At 36.8% G+C, this 27,808-nt stretch overlaps 1 protein-coding gene across 1 annotated transcript; it reads left to right on the top strand.

Moving 5' to 3' along the window:
• Window positions 1-27,743, top strand: LOC104609246 (ubiquitin-conjugating enzyme E2 34-like). Its single transcript, XM_010275497.3, has 10 exons — window positions 1-298; window positions 8,084-8,235; window positions 13,590-13,644; window positions 20,394-20,432; window positions 20,569-20,632; window positions 20,741-20,802; window positions 20,912-20,951; window positions 21,181-21,208; window positions 25,240-25,331; window positions 27,180-27,743. The coding sequence occupies exons 2-10, from the start codon at window positions 8,179-8,181 to the stop codon at window positions 27,466-27,468; spliced, it is 726 nt and encodes a 241-aa protein (XP_010273799.1). The 5' UTR covers window positions 1-298; window positions 8,084-8,178; the 3' UTR covers window positions 27,469-27,743.
• Window positions 27,744-27,808: the final 65 nt, after the last annotated feature.

The raw sequence follows: 27,808 nt of genomic DNA, 5'->3' as shown, positions 1-27,808 counted from the left end.
GGACGCTCATTGACCGCAAGTACGGAGAGCATTTTCAAGAACATTAAAAAGAAAATAGAGAAAATAAATAAATAAGTGTCCTTCAGGTCGGATTCCCCTTCTGCGAACGCAACGCCAATAATAAACCTAATTCGATCGGGGTAGTCGGAGAATTGATGGGCCGAATCGGAGATCTGAAAGGGAAATAATTCGTGATTTTTCTAGCTCATCGGTGTTGACTGCTTCTGATAATTTCTGGTTCTTCTTTGAATCGAATTGCCGAGTCATTGTACCCAGGGCGGAGCTAGACTAATTCCAGGTAATCGAGCCATCTGTTTCGTTCTTTTTCTGCTATATTACATGGAACTGTTTGAATCTTTACATGTTGTTGTTGCTGCTCGGTTTTGAATGAATCTTCAATTGTTTCTATTCATATTTGATTATTCTTTGTTTAGAGTCATTAAAAGGATTATATTTTTTCATGCATTTCCCTTTTGTTTTTCTTAATTTATTTTTGTCTTGTATCCATTTAATTTTGTTTTTTGTCTTTGAATTTGTATTTTGGAGTGTGGTCGTATGCTCTAGATGGGAACACCTTTATCCCAACTAGCTGGATGAAGTCTGAACTGTGTGTAGTCTTCTTAAGAATAAGTTTAAAGTGTTTTACGGTTTTCTTAACACCAAGTTTATATCTCTCTAGATGATGGTGCAGAAAGGTGATTGTATAGTAATCTGTCTCTAGAATTCAACAATTCTTCACTGGTCTATTTGAGGAGGCAGGATAGTGACTAGTTATTTTGGCTTCCCTAGGCGATGCCTCCCAAAGAATGGATTGCACAATCTACAAAACGTACAAAAATAAAATATAACCCAAAAAAACCACTGACCCGGGAGGGAAGCACCCCCCATACACCTAACTCCTCCCAGGTTGTTAGCAAAAGGTTCAGCTCACCTTGGGATTCATCTGGACAAAATTTTTCAATATGAATACCTAGGATGTAGCCTAATTAATCCGGGGGGGGGGGTACTGAACCTAACGATAACAATTCAAAGATGAATAAGCTAGTTTAAGACATTGAAGTAGAGCAGTTAGTTCAGCCCTTAAAAGGTAATACTTTTCCTAGCTGTGCCTGAATAATTCGGCAGGATTCTAGATAATAACCATCCAAATTCATTTTTATCCTTCCAAATTTTGGATATATCTAGGAAGTAGTTGCTAGCTATCTTCAAAGGATAAAGGTGGACTATATAAATCATCCACCCCACAATGAGCCACTCCCACATCTCACTATGATAGAGTCAATTGCATTCCTTTTGCACCAAGTGCTCTGCAAGGATGCTGCTCTTGTGCAATTTGAGAAACAACCTTCCTGTTTTTGTGGGAAAAGTGGATGCATGGGAAGAGGAGAGATTTAAAATATCAATATGGAGATTCCAAGACAACCCAAAAATAGTGAAAAATTGTTTTCACACATTGTCAACAAACTGGCAAGAGCAAAAGATGATACACAAACACAAATGAGGGGAGAGGCATAAAATGTCCTGTCTCCAATATAGCACCTTAGTGGTGTTTATTGTTGTTGTTATTATTTTTTCTGCTTTGATGCTTTCTAATAAAACATTCTAATTTTTGGAAGAATGGACCAATCCAAAGAACACTCAGTGGGAAAGGAGGAAGTTGGGGTAAGAAAGGTCAGGGACTTTGAAAAAAAAGCACAAGAAAAAAATATACCTAGAGGTCAATAGACCAAATTCTTTGATCCCTCCTTGAGCAACTTAGACCAATGAATACCTGTCAGAGGTAAAGAAATCTGGTCCCAAATAGGTTCTTATGTAGGAACAAAGAATATAACCTAAGAAAATTATGACAAGGAGTTTATCACCCGCCACAAACCTTCCCAAAATTCATCTCTATTTTCAGATGCTACATCATATCTAATGCGCCTTTGGGCTCCTCATGACTTTGATTCTGTTGGTGTTAGATTTGTTAAACATTCTAGAAGGTATCTATTTGGATCCTTTTGAAACATGACAGATGAATTTGGACTCCTGCACCTTTGGGCTCCTTCTCATGTCTTTTGTTCTTTAAGGCTCTAGTTTCCTTTGGGTCTTCTTCAGTCCTTTCCTGAGAAAGATATCCGGGCAAAACCAATCCTGCCTAGAATTGAAGCTTTCAATTAGGAGGTCTACCATGGGAAGATTAACACATGTGACTTACTACAAAAAGGAAGATCTCACGCTTGCTTCTCCCTATTGGTGTGTTCTCTACAAGACAAATGGTGAATCCTGCTTTCACCTACTAATCCCCTGCCCTTTTGCTATTGGTAGTTGGGATTGCTTTATTGCTTTGTTTGGTTGGAGGTGGACCCCTCTTTCCAATATGTTAGGCCTCTTTGCTCCCTCCTCCTTTGCTTGACCTAATAAGAGAGGTAGAGTCACGCGGAGAAGCATAAGAGCTGCAATAATTTGGATGCTTTGGGTTAAAAGATGTGGAGCTACAACAATGAAAGAAAGAAGTTCAGATGGCTGACACAAGATATGGAAGTGAGGTTGCAATGGGTTAAAAGATGTGCAAATTCAGTAGCTGATGCTTTGTCTAAATAAGGAGTGGGTAATGGTTATAGGGTGCTTTTTTGGAAGGACTACTTGTGTAGGGATGACTCAGTAAAGGTTTTGTTTCCTGATCTGTTCGAGATTGTTGTAAATAAGGATGTAACAGTGGCTGATTGTTTGGAGAGGCAAAATGGGCATTGTATTTGGAACCCTCAATTTAAATGACTGGGAGGTGGCTTCTTTGGTCAGTTTTCTACAGATTCTATATGACTCAAAGAACATCTAGTGTAGGGGAGGACAAAACGAAATGGCTCTTTGAGTAATACCTTCTCTGTGAAATCCTTTTTTAACAGCTTGTTAAGGGAGGATACCTCTTCCTTTCCAAGTGACAGGTTTTGATCAGGACTATACCATCTAAACTAGCTGTTTTTTTTTTTTTTTTTTCTTTTTTTGTTTGGTCTGTGGTGTTGGACAAGATCCTAACTAGGTTTAACTTAGTAGAGGTGGTGGATATGGCTTGCACATTATGTAATGGAAGTGTGAAATCCTCTAGCCATTTGTTGTTACACTGTCACTTTGCTTACTGGGTTTGGGTAAGACTGTTGGAATTGTTCGGTGTTAAAATGTGCACCCTGGATGATGTGAAGGGATTCATAGGGACTTGGTTCTTAAGAGGCTTAAGCAGTGTTGGAAAAGTAATTTGGAGCATCCTCCCCACAGCAGTTTTCTAGGCAGTGTGGTGTGAAAGAAATAGTAGAATTTTTGAAGGGAGACAAAGTACAAAAGAAGAGGTTTATAAAAGGATTTGGGAATGGTGTGTTCCTGGTTGGCTAATCACCCACTATTAAAAAACAGACTCAAATGTTCTTTTTTTGATCAAGATTTCCTCTTTGTAAGGAGCTTATAGTTTTCTTTTTGGTTTGGGGTTGGATGTATTGGGTATATCGGCTTTCCTTTAGTACAGATTCTTTTTGTATGGGGGTTCTATTGTTTTTTGGTTTTATGGTTTTTTAATGAATTAGTTTACCTTACAATTCAAAGAAAAAAAGGTGGGAAGGGATCAACTACTTTGGGCACAACCATAAAAAGAAGAAAGAGTTCTTTTGGGAGAGATAAGAGGGTTTATCTCTTTTTGTTTGTATTCCTTAATTGTACTTACTCCTTTTTCTCCATCAATGAAATATCAGTTATTGATAAAAAAACATGGACGCTTTGGGAAGAGAGAAATGCAAGAATCTTCCTTGAAAAAGAAAGGAGTAAGGAAGCCTTGGTAGAATGCATCACCATCAGAGTTGTTCATTGGCTAAAGTCTCTAAATCTGTTTCAGATTTCTCGGTGGATGATTTCTATAGGAAGTGGCTAATTCATCATTAAAATTCCGGATTAGTTTGGCTTCGACACCACTGAGAAGTATGTAAACCAGATTTTGATAGCAATAACAGAGGGAATCTAGGCCCCTTAGGTGTGAGAGGTTTGTTCAGAAATGAGTTAGGTCAGGTGGTGGCAATTTACTTTGGTCCAATTGGCATTGGGGATTCTCTGAACACTGAAGTAATGGCAGCTGTGGAAGGGGTCATCAAAGCAAAGGAGCTAGATGTACACAAGCTGATTATTGAAGGGAATTCTCAATTGGTGGTTAATTGGCTGCAAGACAAAGGGAATAATTTATGGGTGTATAAAAACGAGTTAAAGAAGATTAAATGGATAATTTAGGGGTGTGGATGTAAGAATTCAATGGGTTCAAAGATTGGCTAACAGCATGGCTGATGCTTTGGCAAGACTAGGGGCTGGGAGAAATCAAATGTTTTTGGGCTCAATTGTAATGTTTTAATTTGGAGATAAGCTGTTTTATCTCCAATTTTTCTTCTATAAAAAAAAAATCTTTGTGTGGCCCACTGAAAGAGGGGGGATTATGTGGAAATGTATTAGAGTTGCTGCACTTTGAACAATTTGGGAAGAAAGGAATGCAAGAATCTTTCAAGAAAAGGAACGAAGTCTCTTACTTGTCAAGGAGTGTATCTTAACAAGGGCAATTCACTGGCTGAGAACTTTGGATTCTTTCCACTTGTTCTCTGTTGATGACTTTTGGAGGAATTGGTAATCAGTGGCAACCAGTTCCTCCAGGAAGGAAAAATTACTGTAGTTTGGACCCCACCACCTGGAGGTTGGCTTGGGTAATTGGGTTAAGCTGAATTTTGATGGAAGTCAAGGAAACCCTAGCCCCTTAGGCATAGGAGGAGTTTTGAGAGATAATGGTAGCAACATTTTAGCCTTATTCTTTGGGCCAGTGGGAATAGGAGACTCAATCAAATCTGAACTATTGGCGGCTCTACAGGGTATTCAGATAGCAAATCAAATAGGAGTTGAGAATCTTCTAATTGAAGGAGATTCTAAGGTTGTTGTATGCTGCTGGTTAACAGGCCCGAGCTTAGTCATTTGTGCTATAGGGATTTCCTAAAGAAGGCAAGCTGGTTAACAGATAACATGATTGTTAGATCACATTGGGTGAGCAGGTCAGCAAATGCTATGGTTGATTATCTTGCTAAACCAGGGGTATCGAGGGAACATTTGTACTGAGCAACCTTGTAATGCTTTGTTTCTAGTGCATTGTTGGCTTCTTACACTTTCTTATACTTTCAAGGGTGGTCACACCTCGTGCCTCTCTTTGGGGTGCTTGTAACTTTTCTTATATATTGGTAAATAAAATAACTTTTCAATTATAAAAAAATGAAAGACTGGTTAAATTTTCTCAAAAAAAAAAAAAAAACAACGAAAGTTGTATTATTGATAAAAAAAGGAAAAAAAAAACATGGAAGATAACCCCCAGGAAGCTTTAAAGATTGGTTACCCATTCATATTAGAATAGATATTCTATGGAACTGATACAACGTATCACCTAAGAGATCCATATTCTCCCAAAAGCCATTTTAGAGAGTACTCGTTCTAACAATCCCCAATCAACATGATCATGTTGCTTTCTCCAAATTATGTTTGAAAATAAAAACCTTCCATCTTGGCACCTTAACATCATTCTCAACGTCATTACCTACTAAAATTTGTCCTGATTTTATATTTTTATCTCCCTCTAAAAAAGACCCTTGAGAAAGGGAAGCCACAAATTCCAGGACTTCTCTCAATCTCAGGGAGAAGATCTTTACTATGATATGAAGGCTAGTTGGGAGGCTTATTGGGAACTGAAAGTTGAATTCATCCACTTGCTGATCCTAGGGAACCCATGATTATAAATTATTGGTGCTATTTTCATAGATCATACAAGCAGAACTCTATTAAGCTATGGCGGACTAGTTGGTGTAGTAAACTCAATGAAGGGTGAACTTGCTGCCCTCCTATAGGGGCTTAGAATTGTCTCTAAGGGGATGGAAGGAGCTGTCCTAAAATATGGAAAGGAAAAAAAAGTACAGATTTTGTTGTTCATAAGTTACAAATTAGAACCCTGACCTGTAACTCCCCAAACCGGCTTTGATCCAACCTCCTTCTATTGCTAGATGGAGAGTCAGCAAGACTATTTGCAGATGTAGCCTCTAGGTATCAACATGAAATACCACGCCTTGGATATATTAGCCTCTCCAATCAAATGCCTCAAAACCCAAGGACCTTCTGAGGAATGGAACCAAGAGAAAACCACCTGGTAGTCACCTTCCACTATTAGGTTCAAGTAGTTGTAAGATCAAGCCAGACTCAGCCCTTTAAATAGGGCAAGCATTTCTGTCCTTACTGAATTACTGAAAACAGGTTTGAATAGCTTAATGGTACCACACCCTTTGCATCCCTTATCACAACCCCTATTTAAAGAAATGAGGCCTTTGTCATCCACCATGAACATCTCATTTAGATGGATACAAAGGTCCACTAACTCTCTTGCTAGCAGAGTTAATACTTGATAGGAAAAAGTTATATTTAGGACCTACCTTGGGGAGATTTAGACTTTCTCATTCCTGTGTTTGGGAATGTGTCTTTTGGAGTTGCTGCTGATCTCAGCTTAGCTATGCTCTCTGTACTTATTCATCTTATTACACTAGCATATTGGTTCCACTGTCAGATATGATATGTATCTGATATGACACCAGATACAACATGGGCACTTCAGGGTATACTTAGAAATAAAAGTTTTAGAATATTAAAATAGTATAATACTGTTTACTATAGTTGATAACTGATAACTAATTCATTGATAATGGAAAAGTAGAGACCTCATTTTCAATGAAGTGGAAATGAGTATTGATGCCTCAAGCCCATAAGACCACCAGTATAAAGTATAAACACATTTTGTTACAGGTCAATCCTTGGACCTCAATTCCCCCAAACCAGAACATCTTTTGCATCCCAGCTTTCACTAATGCATCAGCAAGGTTATTAATAGATCTAGGGGTTCACTTGAACAAGCAATTCATGTTGGTTCAAAAACTTTACTTTTCTAATCAGATTTCTAGAGCCCCATGACTTAAAAATATTAAAAAGAGTTATGAGACCACCACTTGAAAGTCATCTTCTACTGTCAAATTTGAAAGGTTGAAAGAGGATGATGATCTATGACCTTGAAGGAGAGCTAGTATCTCAGCTCTCAAAGAGTTTCCAGTTCCAACAGGGGCTGAGAAACTTAGAATAATGGTTCATTGTCATCTCTTACACCCAAGGTTCAAAGAATCAATATTATCGATTTTCATGGTCATTGAAATGCTAATGGATAAGATTTTGTTAATTCTGATTGTTTTGTATGTTAAATCCTGGATTAACATATCCACTGTTGAAATGTTAAATTAAAAATAAAAGATAAAAGAGTATTGATTTATAAAAACTCTCGGTAAGTTAAAATTTCTGTTTCGAGAGTATCGATACTTTGTGTTTTCCTTAGACCCCTCTAATACCCACTGACCTGGGTTTCTTAGGCTGCAACCATTAAAGTTGAATTTATGCTTTCAATCTTCTACTAGTACACAGGATCGGATTGTTTGGGGCCTTTAATGTGTTAAGCTGGCAATACTGGACCATCCTCTCAATTAAGAATCCATGGGAGCTCATTTGACTTCCTCTTTGATTGAAGCCCAATGAACCACCCTTATCATAATCAAATCTATACATGTTTAAAGTTCAACTGAATTTTGCAGGATATGAATATTGAGAAATGGCACAGCTTAAGCAATTAGATATAAAAAATATGATATAAGAATATTAATTGGGATAGTCTGGGTTCCTTAGGAAATAGGTAGCTGTATCCCCATTTTTGTTTGATATCCATATTTGGTCATTTGGTGTCAATTTTTATTCCAAATTCTGTAAATTCGTTGTCATATGTTCCAGTAAATAACAATTCTATGTCTTCCAATCATGTCCTTGCTCCATCAAGGGTGTAACACCCTGATGTTGGGGTTACTGGGGCCAAACAATATATGCTCCATTTCCCCTAATTGAAGATTACTGTGCTTATTATTTGAAAGTATTCTGTATTTGTTATGAGATTTTCTGTTTTATACATTTAATGAATTTGTTAATGTGCAATGAGTAATCTAATTATTCTTCTTATGTTCATCAGTTTGACAAATTAAAGCTTTGTTGGTGGAAGAACCAAAGGAACCATTTAGAAATCTGGATCTCTTAACCTTGGTGTCATTCTGAAGCTGTTATATAATGGCAGATAAGTCCTGTGTAAAGCGTCTTCAGAAGGAATATAGAGCACTCTGCAAAGTATGCCTGTCTGCATATGTATTCATTTATCTATCTGTTTTTTGTAAATTTACTTTTTTTTTGGAAAAAGGTAAAGTAATATTTATTGAGACGAGATACACAAGGGAGGCTGAGATCATTCCTAGAAAGGCCGACTGATCTAATCAGCAGTTACACATTCCACCAAGAACTAGAAAGAAAAACAGCAGACACATTACAATTTCTGAAATCCCCAGACAAAGACACCCAAGAAACCAATTTGCCCACTGCTTTCTAAATTAGCTCTTCCGGACTTAAAGCCTTGGTACAGAGTATCCTTCTATTCCTCTCAGACCAGATGGACCATAACACAGCATTAGGAATAGTCTTCCAAACAATTTATTTTTCTTGCTCAACCCCAAGAACTTCCAACAACACAACAGCTCCTTAACCGAACTTGGCATGGCCCAACTTAAGTTCATAGAGCTGAAGAAATGATTCCACAGCTGAGAAGAAAATGGGCAGTGAATGCACAAATGATCAGTGGATTCAGCACTACTCTCACACAAGCTGCATGACAGGTCCAAAAGCTGAATGCCCCTTCTCATAAGGTTAGCTCTAGTAAGGCATTTATTTAGAGCCATAGTTCAAACTAGGAAGTTAGATTTAGTTGGGCTGGTGGGATTCCACACCTGATGACGGGAAATCAGAAACACCCCTTCTACAGAGGTTAGAAGTCAGAAACTTGACAGAACACACCATCTGAGTTCCACTTCCACTGCCACTTATCCTCTGAGCTGAAATCCAACTCTTGATTCTGAAGACAGGTCAACAGATTCAAAACCTCATCCACCTCACAGTCGAAAAGGTTCCTTCTAAATGAAGGAGACCAAAGAACTGAACCACCAGATACACTACAACACTCTACAACTGAAGCTTCTTGATTTGAAGCGCACTAGAAGAGGAGAGGAAAGGAACCAGCAAGAGGGCCATCCGAAAACCAAGAGTCCTTCCAAAACTTGGTCCTAATACCATTGCCAACTTTAATTGAGACCCCAACAGCAAGAGCTGAGAAATTTTTCATTATCCCTTTCCACAAAGAGTTTCCCCAATTGGGAGGAGGGTCCCTCATTCTCCAATTACCCCATTCCACACCATATTTACTAGCAATGAGAGATCTCCACCAGGCATCATTTTCTGCTGCAAATCTCCAAATTCACTTGCAGAGGAGGGCAGAATTAAAAGATTCCAACTTCCTTATGCCTAACCCCCCTTCATCTTTAGGGAGGTAGACTTACTCCCAACTTACCAAATGCACTTTTTTCTCCTCTTCCCATCCCCCTCCAAAGAAAATTCCTTTGAAGTTTTTCAAGCTGGCTTGCAACTTTGTTTGGAATAGAGAAAAGAGAAAGGAAATAGGTGGGTAAATTGGAAAATGTACTCTTAATCAAAGTCACCCTACCCCCAAAAGAAAGGTATTTTGCCTTTCAAGAAACCAGTTTTCTCTCCATTCTCTCAATTACTGGGCCCCAAATTGAAGATAAACCACAACTCACCCTCAGAGGGAGACCCAAATATTTGACTGGGAGGGATTCAATTTGACAAGCCAAAATGCCTGCACAATCTGCTAAATTGGAAACTTGACCCACTGGAATTATTTGACTCTTATTCCAATTGACTTTAAGGCCAGAAATCACCTCAAACCAAGATAAGATCCCAAGAACTAATTCCACCTGGGAGGGGGAGGCATCCACAAAGCATAACGTATCATTTGCAAATTGGAGAATGTTCACCTTCTCACCCCTCGGAGAAATTGCAAAGCCTTCCCACTCACCGGAATTAGCAGCCTTTGTATAGAACAAAGTGAGGATCTCCATTACACATAGAAAGAGTAGGGGAGACAGGGGATCACCCTGTCTAAGACCCCTGAAACTATCAAAGAAGCCTGCAGGCCGTCTATTAACCAAAACTGAAAATTTTGGAGAGGTGATACAAACTTTAACCCAGTTCCTCCATTTTTACCCAAAATTCATATGCTATAACACAAGATCAACACATCTCCAATTGACATGATCATAAGCCTTTTCAATATCAAGTTTGCAAATCCGCCCGGAGGAACCTTCTTTTTTCTTAATGTATAAGCTCATTAGCAATAAGTACAAAGTCCAGCATCTGTCTACCCGGAACAAAGGCACTTTGGTTATTGGAGATGACACTACCTAGATCCCCTTTCATTCTCTCAGCAAGAACTTTAGCTAAGATTTTGTAGAAGCTATGCAAAAGACTAATCGGCCTGAAATCTTTAATGTTCATTGCACCTTCAATCTTCGGAATGAGAGTTATGAAGGTAGTGTTCAAGCTCCTCTACAAGGAACCTCTCTCATAGAAGTCCTGGAAGACATTCAGAATATCCTGTCTCACAACATCCCAACATTTAATATTGAAAAGGGTTGTAAGACCATCAGGCCCTGGAGATTTCTCATCAGCCAACAACTTGATTGCTGCTTTTATTTCCTCCTCCGTGAAAGATCTTTCAATAAGAGAAGACTGCACCTCACTCAACTATTTAAAAGGAAGGGACCTAGGAAAAGGTCTGAAGAACTAGGACTCCTTGTACAACTTTTTATAAAAGCTGGTTGCCACTAACTTCATATCTGCCTCAGAGACACCCACTCTGACCTCTCCCTCCAACCTGTTAATTACGAAGGCTCTAGCTCTTGCATTTGCCATTTTGTGAAAGAAGTGTATTCCTGTCCCCCTCTTTAAGCCAAGCCACTTTAGCTCTTTGTCTCCATTTAATTTCTTCCGACACTGCCAATTTATCATACTTCAGCTTTGCCTGAGATCTTTTTAATCTATGTTCCTCTGATATAGGACCCAACTCTTCTGCTGAATCAATTTCCTTTATGGTACTCAAGAGAGCTTTCTTTTCAGTGTCTAAACTCATATTTTTCTCCAATTTCCAAATCTTTAATCTTGCTTTGATGGCACCCAATTTTTTTGCCAGAATGAAAGAACTGGCAAATGCAAGTTCTTGGTGCATCTTGTATTTTTTATGAAACATCTATCTCCTAAATTTTGCTTTCAGCAATCAATAGCAGAGAATCCTTTGGGAGAAGGGTTTTCAAATATAAAGACTTTTTATGAATATATAATACTTGTAATCAATGTGCATGATCATTCTTGTATCTACATATTATGTTGATGGAATCTCTCCCTCCTTTTAGTACAAAGTTCCACGTCTTACCACTCAAAAAAAAAAAAAAAAAGAAAGAAAGAAGGAAAAATAAGTGCATATTAAGCTACCCATGCTCCAGTTTGCACTGTGAAACTTTCCAGAAGGCTGATAATATTTCCTTGTTGATCATTCACCAGGGTTCTTATTCCCTTCCTTTGTTGCAACTCCTTAGCAAGGTTGATTCATCTTTTCCATTTTATTGAAAAATTGTTTACACAGTCTCCAATTTCTTTTTATTTTATCTGTTTTTTATTAGTAACTGAAAACTCCTTAAAAATTGAAACAGATTACAAGAGTACAATGAAGAAACAAATGCAGAGAGAGATAAACCTTCTCATCTCTCCCCAACCCAACATAACTTTTTTACAACTGAACCCAAAACAACTGATCTCTTTCTGCCCCTTGTTTAGCAGTCGTATCAGCAAAAGAATTTGCACTTCTTTTGACCCATTGAACTCTCACTTCATATTTTGTGTGAACCATTTGAATTTCTTCCTTTCATTGCTAAAACTCCTCAGATTTGCCTCCTCACTTAACAGCCATCCACAACCAATTTGGAATCCCCTTCAATAATTAATTTTCCAATGTTTAAAGATCTTGCCCTCTTTACCACTTCAATTAGCGCAAAAATTTCAGCTCTCAAGGAATCACTTGCTCCTATCGGGCCAGAATAAAAAGCCTGTATTTTGCAAGGTGCCAACCAGCTGGTCGGTAAGGTCTCCTGCTGGTCGTAGTGGAGACTTGGGATCGAATCCCACCTGCACCTGGGTTGGGGGATGGGCTACCCCCCGTTGTGTAGCCCTTCAAAATAAATAAATAAATAAATAAAAAGCCTGTATTTTTCCCTCTTCATCCCTAAACACTCCTCCAATTCTTGACAATCCCAGGTTACCCAAGCTGCTACAATCAAAATTAAGCCTAACAAATCCTCTTTCTGGAGGAGACCAATTAGGAACAGAGATGTTCCTTTTTTCCCAAATAATTCAACAAATTGGAAGCCCTTGTGCATCTCCACATACTCCTTCCCCTTTTCTTTTTCCCACCAAAGAAGGAAGGATCAAACAAGCTTTGCGCATCAGTTGGGGGATTCCACCTACACCCAAACAAAGAGAAGATCAAAAGAATGAAGTGAGCACAACTCCTTGTGCATTTGCAAATTCTAGTTGCACTAGAATCCAATACAGAACCAATTTTCCTGGTTCCGAACACATTCTTTCATGCCTCTTTTGAGTTCCTTAAAATATTCCTTTATGTCTTTACTTTCAAATGCTCCAACAGACTGCAAATGGAACACAGCTCCAAAAAATCTTATCTTTGTTGCTCCTTGAAACTTGGCCATAAAGAAAAGATCATGCATGGATGTCTTTGATTGGCTGTTACATATGACATCTGAACAAAGAGAAGAAAAAACCCCATATAAACTTGGTGTAACTGCATGGTTGTCCCTTTTCAGCCTCCTTTTCATGTTTGACATCAATTTATATGCTTATCTCTAATTTGTGGCACGATGAATACTTTGTTAATTTGATACCTTATTCAACTTTGAGATTCAGCAAGTGCATGTGATATTCCCAAGATACACATGAAGTACATTTATATAGGGAATGGGTTTGTTGATCTGATCCTTTAGCGAAGGAGCTTGCATAAATGGTGGAGGAATTTTTCACATGACAATGTGGTTGGGGGATCAAAAGGGTTTGACATGTTTGTCTTTCTACCCTCATTCATGGGGCAAATTTCAGCTTAAAACCATTTGCCACCTGGTCAACCTAAGCTCTTCTTTTGGGCCATTTTTTAATTAAGATAAGTTCCTGGATTGTTTCTATAACCTGGGGGGGGGGACTCCAATAGAAGGTGTTATCATGGGTGTAAATAAGCCAATCTGAACTGAGCTTTGCCTGGCCAAGCTTGGGATAGTGAACTAATTCCCAGTTTAGGCTTGGTTAAACTCTTCTTATTTTGCATAATGTTTTGATATTAGGACCAAGCCCAGATTAAGAGTATATTTATTATATATCATTTATATATCATATATATTGTAGTATCTAACAGAACCTATCCCATCCAAGCTCAGCTGAGGCTCGTTTAGCCAACCAAACTGAGCTAGCTCTGCTAATGTAGTTGTGAGAGGCTAACTTCTGTCGGTATGAACTTGTAGGAGCCGGTTTCCCATGTTATGGCTCGTCCTTCACCAAATGATATCCTTGAGTGGCGTAAGTAAAATTTCTTCTCTCTGCACTCATTTTATTTGGCATAGTTTGATTTTATAATTTTTTTTAATCATGTCAAATACTTGGTTTTCTCATGGATTAATGTTTTTTCTAGCTGACCCTTCACTGTATACTACTTATGCAGAACCTAGGATGAAAGGGAAAGTCAAGGATACTTTATGACTTGTTCTGTTATTGTGGAAGAATGCCCATTAGTAATTATCTGTTTCCATCTGTAAAGAGGCAGTGTCAAAATTCAATCAACAAGCTCTATTTCCATTTGAAAAGGAACTAATGCAGACAGGAAACTCCAAGCAATACCCAGTAACTAGACATTCACACTGATCACCTTTCAAATATAAGGCTTGTTCCAACTCTTCCAACATATATGTGCCACCATTAAATGGGAACTCTGTACCATTGGTGCCATCTGCCCTTCCTTTTTTCTGTAGCCTTTTCATACAGTTTGTTTATTGTTTCAAAACCTTACTGGTTTTGGCCCTTCATTAAGGTTATTCACCACATTGTGGTGGTTCTAGCAGAAACACCCCCAAGGATTTTTTTCTTTTTTTTTTAATAATTTTTTTGAAGGGTGAGTATTTGTATTAAAGAAAGGGAGGGAGAAATGGTTGAACTGAGCAACAATATTGTTTTTTCTTTTTCTTTTTTTTTCTTTTTCCTTTTTTTAGGGTGGGGAATGGTTATGTGTAAGCATGCTTTAGATGCTTAGAGGAGAGATGGGGGCAGCTGAGGAGTCTGAATCTTGGGGTGGAGCATTGTGATTTGGATGTGAAAGTTTCCGAAAGGAAAGAGTATGCAGGCTTTGGAGGAGGGGGCATAAGTGCATTGAAGGAAAAATGGGGCACAGGTGGTGAGGGAAAGAGTGGAGATGGTTCAAGAAGGGCAAGGGGAAAAGGAGGATGTGACTGTAAAGAATCTAACCTGTGAAAGTTTCAATTTTAATTTTTTCTTTTGGGGGGGGGGCTAAGGCTGGGATTATTTTTTGTCATTTTCTTATGTCTGAATGATGATGGTGTAGCTTGAGATTGATTATGAGCTGGCCAGCTGAGTTTTTTTTTCTTTTTTTTCCCTTTTTTTTGGGCGGGCAGGGGGGGGGGAGGTGGTTCATGATCATTAGTCTGGATTTCGCCCTCACCCCCCATTTTTATGTTTTTGTTTTCTCTATTATTTCTTTGTGTTTCCTTTTTTCCCTCTCTTATGTTGCCTTCTTTTATTTGATAGTTAATGAATTCCTTACCTACAAAAAGAAGGTTCTGAAGGGCCATGTTCTATCAATTATTAGCTCTTGACAAGTGCTTCTAAGGGGCTTAAAAGGATCTCTCTTTAGGATTTCATGAGGGACCCTTCAATCATCTTATGATGACTCTCTTCATCGGGCCTTTTTACCTCTACCAGTCCTGGTGCTGTCAAATTTCGTTTTGATGGCAGCTCTATGAAAACCCTGGGCAATGGGGAACTAATTGGTTCTTCTCCATGGTAAATTGCAGCATTTATTGGGTCATTGAGTCTTTACTGTGCCAATTGGGGATACAGATTCAGCATAAATGGAATTAAGGGTGTTAAATATAAGTGCTTTATGCTCAATCAGCTAAGAAGTATCCAGTTTTCACCCCTGTCCATTGAAGCAACTCAAGGAATGCAATCAATTGGTGCCATAGAGTTGGATGTGGGCCCTGGCATTTGGTTCATCTTCTCAACATGATCAAAAAAGTATTGGCATCTATGATGCTCAAATGAGATGGATTTCTAGTGTGTTGAAGTTTACTATTGCAGATATGCTAGCTGAATTGAGGAACCAGAGGGGTTGGGGGTATGTGTATACTATAGTGACATCACCTTCCCATATAGGCTTGGTAGTGCTCTGCAATTAGCCGATTTTAATATCATCCTCTCATGTTGATAGTGAATGAAGAGAAAGTCCTACTAGGGTTGTATGTAATGGGTAAAGAAGGAAACTCGTGGATCCAAATTATGAGAGAAAGAGGTTCAGATCCAAAATAAAGATGAATAGAGAATAAAGCAATGCTTAAAAACCAGCTGATCCATGTAAGGATTTGATTGGTCCAGATCTTGCTGCTATAAAATCTGGCAAGGTTTGCTGTTGACCAGGTTCCTATCTTGTTGTGAAAGTGACTCTGGATTTGATAAGAGGATCACCAGGATCCAACAATACAATCAGAAGAGATTGCACAATCTAGTCTTCAGGAGTTGAAAGTTCTAATTGTTCAATCTGATAAGATATGGACCATTTGGTAGGTATTTGGGATGAACCAGCTCAAGTAGAATAGGAATTTGATAGTAGGTACAGTTTCATAGAAAGAGAAGGGTGTCTAGATAATGAAGAAATTTTGAACGGAAATCACATTTTTGGAAAGGATGAGTTAAGTAGTATATGGCTCACAAAGCAATGTTTAAAAAAGTATGAGTTGTACACCCGGAGGTGTGGATGCCTGAGGCATATGCCTCAGATGCATTTTGCATGACCCAGATGCCTCTGGTGTGGCCTCATCCATGCCTCAAGAATGAAAGAAAGAAAAGAAAAGAACACCTCTTTTGTGCTCAGGAGGCTTAGACCTCGTGTTCTGAACTACACCTCACACCTCCAGCTAGTGGAACACCTCTTCTCATGCTTCTATGTTTTACAACATTGTGCCAAAGTACATGTCTGACTTGGTTATTGTACAAATCAGGTGGGTTTACCAAAGTCTACTGTGTTGACTTGCCAAATTTCTGATTCTCACTGACAGATGCCTCTATGCAACAGATTATGTACCTTTGGCATGTTGTCTATTCCTATGATAAGGTTGGTTATTGTCATGATCAGCAACACCATTTAACCATCCATCCCTATACATATTTTTCCAAGTTAATCTCTTATGTGGGATTCATTTTATATGTGCTCAAGATATTTATAGTAAAAAGGGGGCCATCCACACCAATATGACACTCCAATATCCTAAATGTGTTTTGTCAGTTTTTCTTCATAGTTGTCCAATCCAAGACACATCATTTAGTGGTCCAACCATCCAAGCACACTGTTGTGTTATTAACAGCCCACACCAGATCTGGCATAGTCAATAAATAGTCCCGCAATGGTAGAGACTAGACTTCTTACAAGAAAATCAACCTGGAAAAACGGTTTATCTGATGGTTGTTTCCTATTCCTTAAAGTTTATATTCTATGAATCCATTTATCCATGCGTACCAATTTTAATTTGGTTTTAATTTACAATTATTTCTCGTATAAAGCTTCTGGCTATTTTAAGGAAATTGTCCATTTTAAATTGTAATTTAATTATTTATCTGAGGCATGTTCATAGATCCCACTTTTTTGGACTTGCTGAGTTGGACCCAGACATGTTTCAGATTCTGATTCTTGTCTGAGTCCATGCAAAACTGTAACCAGGTGCTTTAACCTTTGGACTGTGTAATGAAGATAAAAGGAATGTACCAGGAAATTGCAAACCTTTGCTTGGTTATACCTGCCTCAATGCATGATTTGTTGTCATCTTGGGTATTGCTGGGATTAGGCAGTGAAGACAAATGTTTTTGGAAGGCTGATCTAGGAACAATTTTGGCTGAAAGAAACACAAGATTATTCTTAAATAAATATATAGTTGATATCCTGGTCAGGTTTGCTGTGGGGAATGTTGTTTCTTTGGTGTCTGTAGGGTGTTTGAATACCACAGTCCTGTGGTCGGGAATGCTCTCTTGTAATGTGGGCTTTGCTCTTCTATCATAAAATTTACCTTACCTTTTCTCAGAAAAAAAATGAAGAAAAAAGGAATGCCACATACAACTTATGTAATAACTGTCCTTTATTTTGTGGGGTAGCTGCATAAGAGTATCCTTAACATCTGAAGAACCCACTAACCATATATGCATGCTAACCTGGCTAGATAGTAAAAACTCAGTTGGGTTACAATCTGTTTAAGTTCTCAAATTAGTTGGTTTAAAACACTTGAAGGAAGGGGCCGAAGAAGATACCCCACTTCCACTTGAGAGAGAGTGAGAGAGTTGGGGCATGCTCCCATACCACAAATGTTACTCTTTAAACTAATTTGGCCCTACAAGATGATTCTAAGACATTGATAAAATTAGGAGTAACATTTTAGAGTGGTTGTGCACTGGTTAAAGAATAACAGTCAAGGATTGCAGCAATACCAGAGCAGCTGATGCCAACTTCTCTTGGTTCATTGATCAGCAATTCCATGGCTGATTAGGGAGTATATAGGGATGGATATTTTGGGATAATTATTGGAGCATGTAACGTCAACAGTTAAAAGGAAGGGTTAGATAGCAGATACAAGGCCTAAAAAAGAGGGATGCTTGGCATGTTATTATGTAATCTGTTCTTTTTCTATATCTAATAAAGGTTAAAAATTACCAACAAAAAACTCAAATTGACCAAAAATTAAATTACTGGTGCAGGAACTCAAATACAAATAGTTACTGTTTCTCCAAATATTAAAAGAACTCTTAATGTATCCATCAACAAGTTGCTGTTCCTAGTGATGGTTGTGTGTTGGTAGTGGATGGTCAGAAAGGAAAGTTTTAGTTGAGGAATGCTAGTAGTAGTATTGAATTCTCCATTGATGTAGATTGTATCATTATAGAGTTTTCTGAGAGGGAGAAAGAGAGTCAGCCTAAGGAATGATAGATGGTTGTATACAGTACAAAGTCATTTGGTCTAACATTGATTGGAAAGCAGGCAAAAAGTTGACTTGGTTCTTAGGTGTCAAATGCCTCACTGAATCAGTGGTTATTGTGACCCAGAGATAAATAAATAAATAAACATGTCATGCAACTCTGCGAACCTACCTATAGATTGAGTACCTGTTGGTCCATACTTCTATCTATGAGATGTTTATTGTGACCCAGACAAGATGTGGTTTCTTTTGGCAGCAAGATGGTTCAGCTAGTTGGAACACTTAAAGTGAAGGTCTGAAGGATGTTGGGATAATATATATATATATATATAACAGACTTTTATTAATAAAATAAGAAACAGATACAAGGAAGCAAGAGGAGGGGTGAAATCTCTTAACCTTCCCCGAGTACAAAATCAAATTACAGCATGGCCCAAAATAAACTGCCCCTTCCCATCCCTTGTTTTGCAAGTGTATCCACAAAATAATTTGCACTTCTCTTAATCCACTGTAACATTATCTCCAAGTCCTGGGTCAACCACTTAAACCTTGTTTTTTTTCGTTGGCAAATTTCCAAATTCCATCTCTTCATTTTGTAGCCAGCCAATGATCAGCATTGAGTCACCTTCCACAATCAGTTTTCTGATATTTAACTCCTTTGCTCTTTTTATCCCTTCTATTACCTCCATGACCTCAGCTCTTAGTGAATCGCTATACCAATAGGGCCTGAAAATAGAGCAATAACTTTCCATTCCCCATCCCTAAACACTTCTATACCTGAAGGGCTCAGGTTGCCTTCACTGCTTCCTTCAAAATTCAACATAGTGAAACCATCATTCAGTGGGGACCAAAGTGGACAGGTCACAGTTTTGAGAGGTGCTGAATTATCCACTTCCTTCCAATTCTTGAACAGATCATCTGCAGATTTACCTTCAAAGAGCTTCAAAGACTTTCACCCAATGAAACACCCTAATGGTTATGGTTTAAACAGTGTTTTAAAAGCACGAGAGCTAATTTGCGCCTGAGGCGCGCTCCTTTTTAAGCAAGGCGCAAAATTACAAAAAAAAAAGCGAAAAAATCCAAAAAAGTCAGAAAATTAAAAAAAAAAGCCAAAAAATGTTAAACATAATGTTAATAAAAAAATAAACATAAATTTTAAAATAAATGTTTTAAAAAACATATTATCTAAAATTAAAATACATAAACATAACATGCAAAGCGTATTCAAATGAAAATATAAAATAAAAGCAAACATATAAGCCATTTTGAATCCCCCCATTTGCTAATGTTGTTCATTCATTCATTGCATAAAATATCTTCTTAAAAGGCAATGAAAGTTCTAAAATCATTATTTTTTATGTGAGAAATAAGAATTTCAAACCCTAACATAGACTCGTTTGGGCTTTCCTCAAGGGGCGTGGCTGGGGGTCCGGGGGTAGAGCCCCCAGCCCAGCCGTTAGACTCAAAAAAAGAAGCAAAAAGCGCAAAATTTTAAAAAGGTGCACGCCTGGGCTGAGGCGCAAGGTGCATCAGGTACATGGCCTTTTGAAAGGGGTGCGCCTAGGACTTGGGCGAGGCGCATACCCCAAAATGCGCCTAGGCGCGCCTGAGGCACGCCTTTTAAATCAGAGAAAATCCTTTGGTTCCTTCCCAAACTGTCCAGAAAACAGCAGCTCTTGTGCATCTCCACAAGATTCTACCCATTTTCTTCCATCTAACAGAAATGGAAGCAAATAAGCTTTGTACATTTGGCCAGGGGAGTCCATCTGCAACCAAATAGAGAGAAACCAATCTGAAATCACTGAAACAAAAGGGCAGGAGATTAATAAGTGATAGCAACTCTCACCATTAGCTTTACAAAGATGCACTAGTTCAGGGATAAACACCAATTAAGTCTTTTTCTTTGAAGCAAATCACAGTGTTACACTTTTCTAGGAAAGTTGGGATAATATTTTCCCCATATATAATTTTTTTCCTGCTTACCTCCTACGTATTTCTACTGTTGTCAATTTGTTGTTTGCTCATGTAGTTTCATATTGGGACAACAATTATCTTTTAATTTCCTTTTCTCTTTCATTTTAGATTATGTGCTTGAGGGGAGCGATGGAACGCCATTTGCAGGTATGTGATCTCATCTGTTGGTATTAGAAGGCACTGAAGATATGTAAACATTTATGGCCCTCCTGGCCCATTTCTGATGCTTATTGATGGTGTTCCTTTGCCCTCCTAAACGTTTAATTCCACTTGTTATGGTAAGGTGGATATTACTATGGGAAAATCAAGTTTCCTCCGGAGTATCCATTCAAGCCTCCCAGTATTAGGTACTAATATCCCCGACTGATAGTCTGTTGCTTTCAGTTATGGTGTTCTGACTCTTAAGATAATGACTTGACTTCCCTTCTCACAAAAAATTGTTCTTCTCTGGCTAGCATGATTACTCCCAATGGACGGTTTATTACACAAAAGAAAATATGCTTATCCATGAGTGACTGTAAGTTTATTTATCAATTTATTTTTTCTTAAGCATTCTATTAGCAATTTATTGTTTCAGAGTGATCCATTTCTTAACTGATCTGGGATGCATTTATATCTTCTTTCAGTTCATCCAGAAAGTTGGAATCCAATGTGGTCTGTCTCGAGGTAAGGTCAATCTATTCTGTTTTAATTAATAATCCCCGTGGAGCTATGGTAGTAATTTCTTTTTCATTCTTCGAGGACACTATTTTCTTCTAGTCTAGCATCCTTCTATACAGTTTATCCTTTGCCATCAATGAGTTCTTATCAATTAATGAAACTCAATTATTATGATTTTCAACATTCTAATTATTTTTCATATGCTTTCATTGATTTTATTGGGTTGTGGATGCAGTATACTTACAGGACTTTTGTCATTCATGGTGAGTTCCATTGCAACTTTTTAACTTTTACTAATTCCCCTTTTTAGTGATAGGCATAGATCCATGTTTCATACTTTTTCTCATCATGGACCTTACACATTAATTGTGCTGGCAAGCATGTAGAACAAGAAATTAGATGGAACATGTTTTGATAAGCTTGCTGATTGACCTAGAAGTCTAGAACTATGCTGATAAACATGGTTGGCCCGGCTTCAAGTATAGTCAAGATTTTTTTTTTGATAGTTGTCAAAAGAATTTCTATTTTCTAATGAAGGAAATGCTTTTATCTGTTCTTATGGCCATTCATTAAAATTTAGAAGTCAGCTAGGTTGGTCCAGCCTTTAAAATTGTTTTGAGATTTTGAATTTCATGCATGTTGTATATTTTCTTTGATATATTGATTTGAATTAAACTAAAAAAGCCTCAACCCAAACAATATAAGGCCAGTTACATGAATCCTCTTCTAGGATTTCACTCAAGAACCATATCTTCTGTTAAATAATAAGACCTTAGGTGATTTTTTGCTACTTCAGTTGACATCCTTTTGGTCTTAGGTATCCCTTTTATATCCTTCTACTTGCACCAAGTTAATCCTCATTTCTCCTATCAATGTTTTTCATGTGACCAAATGATATTAGTTGACAAAATGAAAATTGTAAAATAGAAAAAAGACCAAGTAATGAATAAATGCATGTATGCCACTTTCTTTTTCATAGATGGTAAAAGGATTTCGTTGCAAATTAAGGAGATTTTCATCACAAAAGGATTTTTTGCTCCATCTGCTCTCAGATAGAGCTTAGCTGATACCTCTGAACTGCTTCAAAATAAGGGACCACTGAATCAGAGTTCTCTCAACTTTGCCACTAACAGTCCCCATTGGACGGATTCTTGATTCAAATATCTTCTTGTTTCATGCATGCCATAAGGACCAACACAAAGTGAAAGGGTTGTATTTGAATATCTTGATATACACTCCTATCTTCTCGCTTCATGTCATGTACTAAATTTACAAGAGGTTTTAAAATAAGACTAAAACAGAGTATATGGCACGTAAATTTAGTACTTATAGGAGTGTAAATCAGGACACATTTAAGAATTAGGATTGGAGACCAAGAGATAACTCAATATTACCATTTCCAGTACCTTGGTTCAATAATTCATAACAAGGGAGAGATTGAGGAGGATTTCACCCAAAGAATTAGAGCAGGGTGGGCAAAATGGAATGGTGGATCTGAACTTTTATGTGATAGGCGAATACCACTTAGACTAAAAAGGAAAATTCAATAAAACAGTTGTAAGGCCCAAAATAAACTTGTCAAAGGTTTCATTGTGGAAGAAATGCGAATTCTATGGATGAGAGGAAAAACTAGAAAGGGATTAAGAATGAAGTCATCCGTAGGAACCTAGGAGTAGCCCCAATGGGTCATAAAATGAGAGAATGTAGACTAAGATGGTTTGGTTGTGTGCAAAAAGACCATCAACAACATCAGTTAGAAGAAGTGATTTGTTACAAGTTTGAGGGGCTAGAAGGGTTAGGGGTAGAGCAAAAAGGACATGGGTAGAAGTAGTAAGAAATGATTTAAGCACTAATAATTTAACAGTGGGTATGGCTTCAAATTGAATTGGCGAAACAGGATTCGTGCAACCGACCCCATTTATTTGAGATTAGGGATGCAAGTCGGGTGGGTTGGGCCGGGTTTATGGTCAACCCAGGCCCAGCCCTAAAATTTGGGCTTAAGGCCCAAGCCCGAGGTCAAGCCTGATTTTCCCAACCTGAGCCCAGCCCGCCTTGTAGTTTGATGCACTCGGGTTGGTCAATGAACCCACTCTAAAATTATACATATATAAATGTATTTATGCAAATATATATACATATATTTATGTATGTATGTAAAATATCTATTATACAAATGTTATATTTATACTACTTTAAAAAGCACGAATAGCCTTAGGAATATTTCTGGATTTTTTTAAGACAAAATTTACCCTTCCATATTTACATTTATTGATAAAAAATGAGGGCAAAAGAGTATATATATTAAATGACTTGAGAAGAGACAATTATAAGATATTCAATGCATTCAATTTCCTCTCATTAAATCCAACAACTAAGGTATTAATTTGCATTCGTCTTCATTGAATCATATATTTAAGGCATTTTGTTTCTTTTCATCATTAAATTCTATTAATTAAATCCATGCATAATAAATTAATAATTCCAATAACATAAAAACATACTTTTAAAATCTACTTGAAAAAATAGTGTTTTCATCTAAGTGGTGGTAAGAAATTAAACCGTTAGGTCAAATGGGTCAATACATGTTGCCACAATTAAATAATAAAAATCAAAATAGATAAAATGCAAAAATATATAGAAATTAAAAAATGGGAACATTTGTAACATCATATATTTGGCATATTAAACAATAATAAGTATGATAAATAAGAAATGTTTTCATTAATGATGGAAATGGAATGTAAAATTTGAAACCAATTAGAAATAAAACTATTTTTCCATTCTCTCTCATTTAATCTCATACTAAGGTATATTCTCTCGTTAAACCCACAAAGTTAATTTTAATGGTATAAAAATAAATATTTTAAAAAATAATTTGAAAACAAAACTATTTTCTTCCCTCGCAATGGTGGGTAAGCAATTCAACCAAATGGGTTAATAAATAATGTCATAATTAAATAATAAAAAATTAAAATAGATAAAATATATAATACAAAAAATAAAAAGAATTTTACATATCTCTAGTATTGTATATTCATTATACCAAATAAAAATACATATAAAATGTAAGTTTATTAATGATGAAAATGGAAACCCAAATTTAAAATCAACCTAGAAATGAAATGAAGTCATAGTCAAATAATAATTTATTTTTTTTTTAAATAGAAAATTTTAAAGAATAACAAAAATAGAAAAAATTTGGGCACATATCTAATGTTATATATTCATAAAAATAAATACTGGGTACATCTCTAATATTATACATTTATTATATTGAACAAAAATAAGTATTATACATAAGAAATAATTTTATCAATGAGGGAAATGTAATACCAAATTTAGTGTCAACATAGAAATCAAACTATTTTCCTTTTTGGGTTGTGGGTTAGTGGTTTGGGTCAAATGGATTTATCGATGATATGATAGTTAAATAATAAATCTTTAAAAAATAAAAAGTACAATTAAAAAAAAGAATATATAAAAAATTATATATTAATTATATCAAACAAAAATTAAGTGTGATAAGTAAAAATTATTTATATAATGTAGATAATATATAATTTAAAACTGATCCGAAAGCAAAGCTATTTTCTTATCTAGATGGTGGGTCAATGATCCAACTTTTCAAAAAAAAATCATGATGTCATAATTGAATAATAAATACTTAAAAAAGATAGAAACAAACAATGAAAAAGTATAGAATTTTGTTGCATTTGAGAACATTTATAATGTTATATATTCATCATAATAAATAAAAATAATTGTTAAAAATTATTTTTATTTATGACAAAATGGAATACAAAATTTAATAATAATTGTTATTGTAATTTAAAATTTCCACATGCAATGCACGTACACATTTGCTATAAGCATTTGAGTTTATTTTTAATCATATTGTTACTTTTGTTAATTTTCAATTTTTATCTTAACTATGATATATCTAAAATTGAAGTAATTAATATAAAAAATTCTCACGTGCTTAATTACTAGTGTACAAATATGTATGTATATATATGTAAATATGTATGCAACATTTACATATATACACATATATGTATAAATGTATATAATTGGACTGGGCTCGGGCTACCTAAGGGCTAGGACCAAGCCCGGCCCGAAAATAAAAAAACCCGACTTCTTGGGCCCAAGCCCAGCCTGAGGACCGAAAATCCAATCCCAACCCGTGTAAAATTCTGGGTTGGACTGGTTCGGGCTCGGGTTGGTCCCGCCCAAGTTGCACCCCTATTTGAGATAAGGCATGGATGATGATGAAGGAATTCTCTTCTTGTTGTAGATGGATAACAGTCCCACCACTGGCAGTGTTTCAACTACTGTTGCTGAAAAACAACGGTTGGCAAAGGCTTCTCTCGCTTTTAATTGTAAGAGGTAAGTGCTCTCTCTCTCTCTGTGTGTGTGTGTGTGTGTGTGTGTGTGCATGCATGCGTCTTCAGCCTACAATGCACAGGTTACCCCCATGTAGACCATAGCTGTTAAAGTGATATATTCATAATTTGAATCATGAATTGTTTCAATTTGAATCTTATCCTAAAATTACTATTTTTTTTCAGTAACTGTTAAAAGATTTTTATTAAAGTTGAATAAAGTATGTATGTACATAGCAAACTATAAAATGGGTAGCTAACCTCAACTGCCATTAGGATTGTCTATTACAAGCTCCTCTTGGAAGGTTATCCCCAAAACATCTGATCTTTTACCACCTTCTGTTTTGACAGCCCATCAGATTGGCTTTGCAAATCAAGGTCTCACTTGATACTTGCTCCCAATTCCATCATTAAATCTTTAACCTCTCTAAGTGCAGATCTTTACTTCCAAGAACTCTCCTGATTTCTGCCCATCCATCCTGTAGCCACCCAAGAATTGCCCTTCAACTATGAGGTTCCTATGCTTAAGTCATTATGCCTTTCTTAGCCCCAACAAGATAGCAGTCAGCTCTGCCCTGGTTGAGTCCCCAACGTTGATAGGACTTGAGTACATGAGAAGTATGTTTCCGTCACAGTTTCTGACCATACACCTGAAATCCCTGGGTTGCCTATACTGCACCTATCAACATTCAGTTGTGTATGGGGAAGGTGGAGGGCTCCATTCCACACAGGTTCCAATTTCTGATGATGTCATCATCAGTACAAAAGAATCCTAAAATTACTATTTGAATCGTATGGTTCAGTTTTGCAAATCTTACAATTTATATAATTCATGTGTTTCGAATCAATTCAATCAAGACCTGGTTTTCTACTTTCTCATTCCTTTATTTCTTTTAATTTTGTCAATGGGCTCCTAATTTAAAACCCTTACTAGAATATGATTTATTTAGCTGAGAGCCATTCTATGTGGGATAATTCATTTCTAAGTCAAACTTGATTATATTATCATATGAGTTAAAAAGATATTGCACATAGTTTAATTGACTTCTAAGTTGAACCTGATTATGCCATCTTATGCTTCTAATGTAGAAGTCATAAACTCTATTTTATTTAATATGGATTAAAATGAGGTAAAATCATGTTTCTATCCGTTTTTAATTTTTGAAAAATTATAAATGAAGCAGAAATAATCTTAATTTGCAATACTATCATGATTTGATTTCTTTCAGGGAAATTCTATCTAATATTGAAGCAATAAGAATCTTAGCTTATGTTTGGATAAGCTTCTGCTTTTGAGCTTTGGGCTGTGGTAAACAAAAATGTGACAAAATGTGTTGTAAGCATTTGGTAAATGTTTCTTTTAAAAATATAGTCAAAACACTTTTAAGCCTCAAAAAACAAAGCCCAAAATTGGGGCTCTAAAAATACAAATCTCGAAGCTTATCCAAACGTAAACTCAGTCTCCATTAGATAGACCTTGAGGGGGTGGTCTACAGTCTGTCGTGCATATATTATTGGTCATAATTCTCTATTCAAATGAAAATGGTTAATTTGGATTCAGCACATTACTTGATAATTGATATGTTTCAATTCTAGCAGTATTTGTGAGGCCTGGCCCAAACAATAGGACCCCATTCGAACTGTGAATTGGCATGGAAAGGGGTCTACAATAGACCCTTTTCTTTCTAATTTGTATGTGGTTTTTTCTCGTTTCTTTGTAATTTATTAAAAACTCCAAAATGGATATATGTCCAGGTGGGTGGGTGGGTCGGGAGTCTTGTATAGTTGAATTGTAGGGAATGCTGATGTCCTCTATCAGATTCTAAGTGGGATCTCTTTCCTTGAATTGCAGTCCGATTTTCAGAAAGATGTTCCCAGAGTATGTAGAGAAGTACAATGAGCAACAACATGCTGAACAGTCTGTTTTGAAGCAGTCGTCTTCTATTTTACCCCCAGAAGAAGGCCCAAATTTCTTGCATGAAACACCTGGAAATGACACAGGACCAGAGGACCAAAATAGAGGAGAAACCCTAAATGACATAAGAAACAACAAGGGTTCAGATAAATTTCCCTTCTGGATGTTGCTATTGTTGGTTTCCATCTTTGGCGTTGTGATGGCCTTGCCTCTGCTCCAACCTTGACTTGAACTTTGAAGGAAGTATGATGTCAGTTTAGGTACAAAGTCATTATGTTTATTGGCGTAATTTGAGGGTAAATGGGGTCATGTATCATGTAACTAACAGAAGTGAGAGGGGATGGAACGTTGTTGCATTTTCTGCAGCTTGTCAGTCACTTTAATCTTTGATTGGTCTGGGGTTCATTTTGGACTTTGCCATTTTCTGCTACCGACACTAAATGTAACTGGAATGGGAAATTTGGTAAAAGTTAGTATACCATAAGTGCACTATTGGATGAATTATGTAGTTTGTATATTTAGAGACACGTAGATGAACTCTCTGGATAGCAGTTGATCAGCGACCT

This window comes from Nelumbo nucifera, chromosome 6, assembly GCF_055504915.1.
Source record: "Nelumbo nucifera cultivar China Antique chromosome 6, China Antique-T2T, whole genome shotgun sequence".
NCBI classification, from domain to species: Eukaryota; Viridiplantae; Streptophyta; class Magnoliopsida; order Proteales; family Nelumbonaceae; genus Nelumbo; species Nelumbo nucifera.
The sequence above is the reverse complement of the archived record's forward strand: the minus strand, read 5'-3'. Positions and strand labels throughout refer to the sequence as shown.

Bases quoted from the DNA above. Each gene is read 5' to 3' on its own strand.
- LOC104609246 (XM_010275497.3), top strand. From the start codon at position 8,179: ATGGCAGATAAGTCCTGTGTAAAGCGTCTTCAGAAGGAATATAGAGCA. The intron at 13,645-20,393 runs GTAAGTAAAATT...CTTTCATTTTAG, and splicing joins AAATGATATCCTTGAGTGGC to ATTATGTGCTTGAGGGGAGC. The intron at 20,803-20,911 runs GTAAGTTTATTT...ATCTTCTTTCAG, and splicing joins ATGCTTATCCATGAGTGACT to TTCATCCAGAAAGTTGGAAT.